An 8,407-nucleotide genomic window follows, 5' to 3' on the forward strand; every position below is an offset into this window, starting at 1 on the left:
AAAAAAAAAAAGCCAGTCGCAACTCACAAACGAAGAAGCAGAAGATGAAGTAGGAAGGAGGGAAAAAATAATTGATTGCAAACATACCTGAAGACGAAACAGAGGAGGGATTGAGGGATTGTAGCCAGTCCAACTTCAATCTCAATCGGTTGAATCAATGAATCCAGCGCAGGTTCTCTAGGTTTAGAGGCGTAGAGATCTTAATCGACAGAGAGAGAGAAACAGTGGAGGCCTGGAGGGTTTTAAATTCTCGCCCTTTCACGTTATGTTTCCCCCCACCACTAAACCTTTTTCTTTTCTTTTCTTTTTTTTTTTTTTTTCGTTCACTTAAGGGGGTAAAATGATTCCATGCATCTCACACCATTTAAAAACATGTACTTCATCAAATGAAAAGTTTAAAATTAGAATATAAAAAACAAATACTTAAGTGGAAGGAAAAAAAAAGGCATATGCCTTTCATACAAAGTCGTCCACGGCGCCAAAGGCGACGCCTTGTTTACGCCTTAACACCAAAGGCGCCCACCTTTCCTACGTACAAAATGGCGTCCCTCGCCCTGCCCCTAAAAAAAGCCTGGACGCCATGACAACTATGTAGGCGACGCCTTGACAACTATGCTCTACTGTATCACCTTAGACTCAGATCAGGACTGGTCAATCCAATCCCAAGTCCTAAATCCAAAGCTTGCTACAAAAAAGGTTCAACATATCAGTTTCAACCCTGGTCAAGACCGAAGTTTCAGTCGAAATTTCCGACTAGGGAAATTTGCCTCGAATGGTGGAAACCGCCCCCTCCCAAACTAGATTTTTTTTGTCTGATTTTTTGTGTACATCCTATTTTTTACATTTGTAACCTATTCAAAGAATTAGTTTCATGAAAAAAAACACCTAAAGTGATACTTGTGTTGACCCAAGTTTGCTAGTGTACGTTGATTGAAGCTTGTACTATTACGACATATATAAGTTTACTAAATAAAAATGGAATCTACATGATTAAAACAAACAAAACATAATGTCAAGGATGCAAAACAAATGATAAAAATTGAAATCATTCTACTATATTTACATGTATATTGTACAAAAAAATGATATTTTGGAGAAAATGGGGCTTACCTTTTTGCTCCAAGAACCTTTCCTTAGGTAGGTGTACTTTGGTTGTGTAAGATTCAAGTGTAGAATGAAAGTTTAATGGAGAAATTTCAATTTCTTGGTTGATTTCCTACGTTTCCCAACTCTTACAATCAAAATAGGGGGGAGAGAAGTCAATTTTTGCAAAATGGGCTTGTTTTGTCCTTTTTTATAAGGGGGCTGGTTTGACCAAAATGGTTGAATGGTCGAAATGGTCGAAATCTATCGAAATGGGTCAAAATTGGGGACTTTTATAAGTACCAGTGCATTCGTCTCGGTCTCCCTCAATACGGTCAAAATGTTGAACCATGGCTACAAAACCCTTTTTTGGAACTCGTTGAATTGTGGAAAAGATATAAAATCATTCACATCTATACTGAATTTTCATATATTTTTAAAGGGACCAATATACATCTTGAGAAGTCCTGTTTTACTCCTTATGGACCGCATCATAGTTCTAGGCTGAAATTTCATAAATTTTGACGGTTCTGACCCACCCCAAAGATTTCCAAGTTTTGGAAATTTCAACCCTAATTTTGGAAAATTTTGATCCAAATTTCTAGAATTAGCCCCAAAAAAATAACTGGTTGTCGAAACTCGAAATTTTGAACCTTGCTCCTTATATATGGCCCCATTATGGGTTGGCATTAGAGGTGATAGGCAGGCTGGAAGTTTGGCCCAAGCCCAAATCATGACTTAAAGGGAAGGCCCAACCTCATGTTTGGGCTTGCCTAGCCTTGACCCGACATTTTCAAGCCACAGCGACTCAGGTTTTCTTTCTTTGGGCTAGGGTTGGTTCAGACTCAAGCAGATTGCCAGATTTATAGCTTTATTCATCAATAATAACCAGTTGATTTGAATCTGACCGCAGCTCTGTTTACTCAGAAAACAGAACACATAAAGCAGCAGATCAAGAAGGAAAAGAAGAGGACATGGGCAAAATTTATAGACCATACATGCCTAACTGGTGTAAGTTTTTTTATGGGGAAACCTGTTAATATAGATTCATATGCAAGGGAGAAATTCTGGGAGTAGTTTGAGTCCAGCCAAGTGTTCTGCCAGTTTCTGATTTACTTCAATATTATTTCTCTTGTTTTAAGACTTTAAAGGTCAGTTTTAATTATTTTAGGTACCCCTGGTTAGTAATTAGTATCTTTTAAGTGTAATAAAGTTTTTTTAAGTTCTGTTTACTGATAGGGTTATTGGGCAGAACCCTAGCCTATAAAAGGCTTAAGAAAACAGAGAATGTCATTCTCTTTTTCGAATTTGATCTCAAGCAGTATAGTTAGCTAGCTTTATCTCCTAAGACTAGTTTGATTCTGGTTTAAGTTTTTTATTTAATCATATGCCTTGTACACGAATATGACGGATGGAAGCAACTTTCAACCCTTTAGTTCCGTGAGATACAGAACACTTATTTGCTGTGACATGCAGTGAAGCCATTGGTGGGATGCCAATTGCCAAGTAGGTGATTCAAGTAGGATTCCTGAAGCACATCTCCATCAAACAGGGGCTCAATACTTTCTATTTTCTGCACACCATCTTTTGCTTTTATTCTTGATGCTCGATGGTTAATCATAGTTGCTGCATTACTGTTTAATATTCTTCTAAGATTTTGGATTTGATTTCAGCATAAAAATCCAATTTTCGCTGTTTCTTGAACTCTTACTCAAACAAGGAATTCTCTGAAACTTAACATCTAGCTGTTGGATTTCGATTCTGCTTCCATACATAACAATCGGTTACCATTCTGAACAGTCCTACTGATCCAAAATTTCATCTTTGTTTTCTGGTTTTCCCAACTCAAGTTGGATTTCAAGTTCAGGTTCTATTTCTAATTATGATTTCAAATTCCTGCATATCAATAGATTCAATACATCTGTTTTATTGTGTTAAATCTGATTCCTGAATTGGATTGTCCAGATTCCCTGTTGATTCTCAGATTTGAGAATTCCTTCTCCAAGAATTTGACCATTGAATTGGACCTGAATTTTAGTATTATCTTCTCCTAACTAGACAGAGCGCTTTACCTGAGTTTCAACTGGATCAGATCCTCTGATATTCTGTTATTGCTATTTTCGTGAAATCCTGTTTCTTAACTAGTCACTGTGAATCTGGTTTTATTGGATTTCTGAACCTAGTGACCTTAGGTTCCCAGGAACCCCCCCCCCCAAACATCATGACCTCAACCAAATAAGTATGTGAGTCATGTGGCCGAAGACAAAGAAAAGAGGTTACAACAACTGTTGAAACAAATTTGGATAAGAAAATATTTGGCAATCATTAAATGTGATAGCATGGGAGACTTCAGGTTGTAGCATATCCATATTTAAATCTCAAACAAATCAGAAATAGAACACCATCCCCACAAACAAATTAAATCGAATTCATAAGTTTATCAATTCCTACCTAATATTAAGCCACTAATCTAGAGATCGGAGAAACTAGAGAGCATATTACAGGAGTAAATGAAAATGCACACACCTCAACTTGTCTGAAGGACCAAACTGCCGCTTGAAGGCAAAAGAAGCCACATTCAATGGCAGTGAAAAGCTTGGGATGAATGACATCTCCTCATCCTGTCATATATTAAACTCTTAAACACCAGTTTATGACAACAACAAACTCTTAAATTGAGATGGGATAATGAGAATTGTAAAGCATCATTTTTCATGAATCCACCATACAAATCCACCAATTAAGGAGGTAGCGGACTCCAAATTTGATTTCCCGGGCAAAAGTCACACAAACAGATGGCCAAAGCCATGTCAGTTCTGAATCCCATAAAGATAAGAACAAACCAACAGGTGTTTTCATTCTTTTTCACATGTCGACCAATAAGATCTCCAAGGCAGATGGACCAATCCATGTTTCCACAAAAACACTGGATAGCAGCAGTTTATCAAAGAGGGCAGATGGCTTCTCCCCACTTCCAAACATACATTATTCAACTTTCCTCCAACTTTTTTTTGGGAGCAGGAGGGTTCACAAAGATTTTAGTTATATCTATCATAAACAACTAGCATAAGGAAAAGATGAATAGTAAAGAAGCATTTCAAGCAAGAAGCAAGTCGAAGGGAACAACCTTGTAGGAGTATCTCAGATTCAAATCCTCATCTTTGTACTGAGCAGTACAAACCCCATTCAAAAGTTGACCCTTCAGGATCCCATTTACTGACGACACTCTCTTAACTTCCTCATCTCTTTCCTCCAATGCAACTTCACCAAGTGGGAATCTAAAGGTTGCTTTTGGCTGCAATGATATGATAAACTAATAAATAAAAGAGCATGACCTTGTTTGTAATGAAAAAAAAAGAAGAAAAAGAAAGGTTCATTTAATAAATAAATACGGCAGACCTAGCTGACCAATCACAGCTGAATAATGCAACTCTTTGAGTTTGACTCACCATACCAACAGATGGAACAGCAGAAGACAATTCGAGTGTATAGGAAGGATCGGCGAGGCTTGTAATCATTGCTACCTCCCCTTGTTGCTCCTAATAATAGAATAAAACCCATAAGAGATTACAAATCTTAAATACCTTTAAGCCAAAATTTTACAGTGAAGCAAACACAAGAAATGCAGCTCAAGCAAATAAGAAACAGCATCAACAATCCACTCTAGAGTTACAGACTGCTGAAGCCACTGCCATCACCACCCATCATGGGATCAATATAAAGAGTAATAAAACCAAGAAGTCACATTGTTAAATCTTAGATTAAAAATTGAGTATAAAGAAATTGGCACAGATCCTTCTCTAGCACTGTTGCATAGCAGTCAAACATGCAAACACTCAAACAAAAAAACATAAATCAGATCCCATGTTTTAATAGATTATTATGAACTAAACATCATACATAGGAGAAATAACCAATGCAACAAACTTTGTCATATGTATACTAGCACCAGGCCACACAAGTGTACAGTAACTTCCAGGTTTTTAAATAATTTAGATAGTGCCACAACAAAGATACAGAAAATGACTTGCACGACAAAAGAAACATGCACCTTTCCATAGCAATACTTGAATATGAACAAATTTACCCATGTCAAAGCTAAACATAATAGATTTTCTTTCCCAAACACATGGCATACAAAAATACTTTTTGAACATCCCATGCGGAAATTTTTTGGCTCCAAAAGCGGAAACTCTGAAACATGACTTCATCTTAGCAGCTGATTTCAGATGTTAACTATTCTAGAAATGTCACAAAAACATAAAAACAGTTTAAGCAGCATTGACCATCCTAGAAAGACAATAGGGAAAGGGAGATACAGATATAATAAGATAAAAGGACCATTATTCAAATTTTTCAACATTGGGGGGTAGATTTGCAGTCCCACTTTCTACATGTAAAAGGAAGGCATACTATTAATGGTAAATCTTTGCTAATACAATATGTTGAAGACCTTGATATCCAAAGATTAGAATTCTTTTCTTTTCTTTTTTTCCTTTTTATTTATTTTTTTTTTTTTTTCAATTGTACTTTAACCATATTCAACCCAATGACAAAAAGGACTGGTACTTATAACGAGTGAGTTTTCAAAATACCATCATACAATTATAAACAATTCAGACAAGGATGTGTAGGGTTGCTATGTTGCCCATTATACAGTTCTAATTATCCCAAAAAAAATTCTCTTTATTTTGTTTAACAATATATGAGCAACACTTCCCATGAAGCCCAGATATGCTATCATCAACTAAAAAATTCAGAAACAATGAACGCTCTGCTTTCTTTTTCTTCTTTTTTTCAATGGTCACAGTAAAAAAACACAATATTATACGTCTCAGTAATTGAGCAAAACAAAAAATCCAATTACAATTTAAAGGATCACCCAAATGATACCTGATAAAAAGGATTCACCAATAAAGACGATTTAAATTAAAAATAATAATAATAATAATAATAAAGATATAGGAAATAACCTCAAACATAAAAGAACACAATATTATACGTCAGGCTTCAGTAATTGAGCAAAACAAAAAATCCAATTACAATTTAAAGGATCACCCAAATGATACCTGATAAAAAGGATTCACCAATAAAGAAGATTTAAATTGAAAAATAAAAAATAAAAAATAAAAAAATTCAAGATATAGGAAATAAGCTCAAACATAAAAGATAAGTCTTTCAAGTAAACAGAAAAATATAAGGTAAGAAGTCGTGAGAAAGCAATGAGAGGTTTTGACTTTTGAGGCAGAAGCGAAACCTTGACATCTTGAACAGCTTTAAACTGCAACCTGCCACCGACATTGAAAGAACCCTTGACCAATGCATTGTGCTCTTCGACATCGTAATGGAGGGAGAGGTACTTGGTTACGAAATGCAGCTGAGGATCAGAAACCTCACCCTTGTGGTTGTTCTGGAAGGAAAGCTTGAGTTTGGCGAGATTATCAAAGAGCTTGCATGAGACCTTGTGAAGGAAGATGGAACTGTCACTGTCAAACTCTGAGGTTAGTCTGAAGGACGGACGCGGGAAAGAGAATCGAGGGCTTGAGCTTTGAGGTGGCGGCGGTGGTAGTAAGGCTGCTGGTGGTGGTGGTGGTGGTGGTGGTGATGATAGACCTGCTGCTGCTTCTGGTTGTATTAATGGTTGTTGCAGGAAATTAGGGTTTGGAGGTGAAGATTCCACCATTGCTCTCTGCTGTTCAAGCAGTGAAGAGGGGAGAGAGAAATTTTGGGCTTAAATTTTTCCGTATGGGAGATATGGAAATAGAGGCGGAAATATATGACGATGGGATTTTTTTTTTTTTCTTTTCTTTTTTTGTGGGATATTTGGTCCTCAAATATAATCAATGGCAGAGGACGGATCACGAAATGTAACCAACTGCGAACGGGAAAATTAATTGTGGGTCGGTGTGGGGAAATTTTTTTTTTTTTTTTTTTTTTTTTTTTTTTTTTTTTTTTGAGAAGAAAAAAATAAAAAAAGATAAATTACATATTATCCAAGATTTGATATAAATAGTTGTTACAGGCAATAAGTTTGATGATAGGGCCTGCATTGTCGTTCTCACTTTTTACACAAAAGTTGGATTTAAACAAACAACTCTCCATTTCAGTTCAAAGAGGAATAGTGACCCATGGCCACTTCAAAAAATTGTTAAGGGTCGTTAGAGATTTTAGTTCCAAAAGATTGCTCCATATCTGATGCAGCCTCCCATCCCTTCTTGATTGTTTCTTCTATTCCGAGTAGTATTCTCTATGCTAACACTTCAATATCCTCTCATTTCATTACATAGTTAGCAAGGAGAAATAAGCATTTGTTTTGTGAGAAAGGCATGAGAGCAAGGAGAAATAAGCATTTGTTTTGTGAGAAAGGCATGAGACATATTGGACACAGCAGTTATTAGCACAGGAAAATAGGGCTTTTTTGGTCTATTTTCAAATCTAGGTTCAATAGCATTCACCTTCACCTTAATATAATCTTATTTGTAACATGTGACCTATGCCTGATTATTATAATACAAGGGTCTGGATTTTTTTATCCAAGTGCGGCCATATTCCTATGTTTCCATAAGAAATAACAAGTTATACTGAACGTGTGAAAAAAATACACCAAGTCATTCCTCAAGAGATTACTAGAGTTCAAAAAGTATATTATTAAATTGGGAAAAGAGGAAAAATGCAAACATTCAATTCTAAGTCCCAACAGGCCCGCAGCCCAAACTCTTCTTAAGAAATCGTAGGTAAGGAAAACATGTTGAATGTTTCCAGCTCATTGTGACATAGATCACATGTGGGGACTATGTCCATCCATTTATGTAGGTTTTCTTTGGAAGGGATTCTATCCAGAGCCAATCTCCAAAATAACGTCTTAAATTTGGGATGTATTTGGAGTTTCCAAAAAAATCGCCACCATTGAGAGCAATGAGACAAGCAAGTATACCTGTTATAGCACCCACTAGAGTTAATAAGTTAGTTTGGAGAAATTTAGCAGCAATCTTAGTGATGATAGACCCCTTTTTTGAAAGATGCGGCACCACCATCAATCATGTGAGGGCTAATGTGAGCGTGCGAGAAAGCATTCACAAAGACGTTCTTTTCCATTTCATAGGGTGGGTCGATCATTTCAACTCCCCATGTGTTTGGGCGCAAAGAACACTCCCCACAAAAATATTTTCTCATCAGGCCCTGTTTGTTTAGAGGGGACTTGATGGGGTGGGACCAATGGGGTGAGATTTCACACAAAAAAGTGTAAAATATGGTCGTTGGGGGATAGTTGTTAGGGTGACAACTATTGTATTAATTATTGGTTCTAATTTAATTTTGAATTCTA

General features: G+C 36.4%; 1 protein-coding gene across 2 annotated transcripts in view; it reads right to left on the reverse strand.

Moving 5' to 3' along the window:
• Positions 1–6,925, reverse strand: part of LOC122066243 (outer envelope pore protein 37, chloroplastic) — a 55,960-nt gene extending 49,035 nt beyond the window's left edge. The window contains exons 1-4 of one of the 2 annotated variants that reach the window (XM_042630074.1): positions 6,341–6,921; positions 4,533–4,622; positions 4,211–4,378; positions 3,610–3,704 (exon numbers count right to left, since the gene is read on the reverse strand). In XM_042630074.1, coding sequence (XP_042486008.1) covers positions 3,610–3,704; positions 4,211–4,378; positions 4,533–4,622; positions 6,341–6,766 — 779 coding nt within the window. In that variant the 5' untranslated portion in view covers positions 6,767–6,921. Of the gene's footprint in view, positions 1–3,609; positions 3,705–4,210; positions 4,379–4,532; positions 4,623–6,340 lie in introns of both variants that reach the window. The other variant, XM_042630075.1, reaches the window with a different exon arrangement.
• Between the last annotated feature and the right edge of the window lie 1,482 nt (positions 6,926–8,407).

The sequence above is a fragment of the Macadamia integrifolia genome, unplaced genomic scaffold (assembly GCF_013358625.1).
Source record: "Macadamia integrifolia cultivar HAES 741 unplaced genomic scaffold, SCU_Mint_v3 scaffold23, whole genome shotgun sequence".
NCBI classification, from domain to species: domain Eukaryota; kingdom Viridiplantae; phylum Streptophyta; class Magnoliopsida; order Proteales; family Proteaceae; genus Macadamia; species Macadamia integrifolia.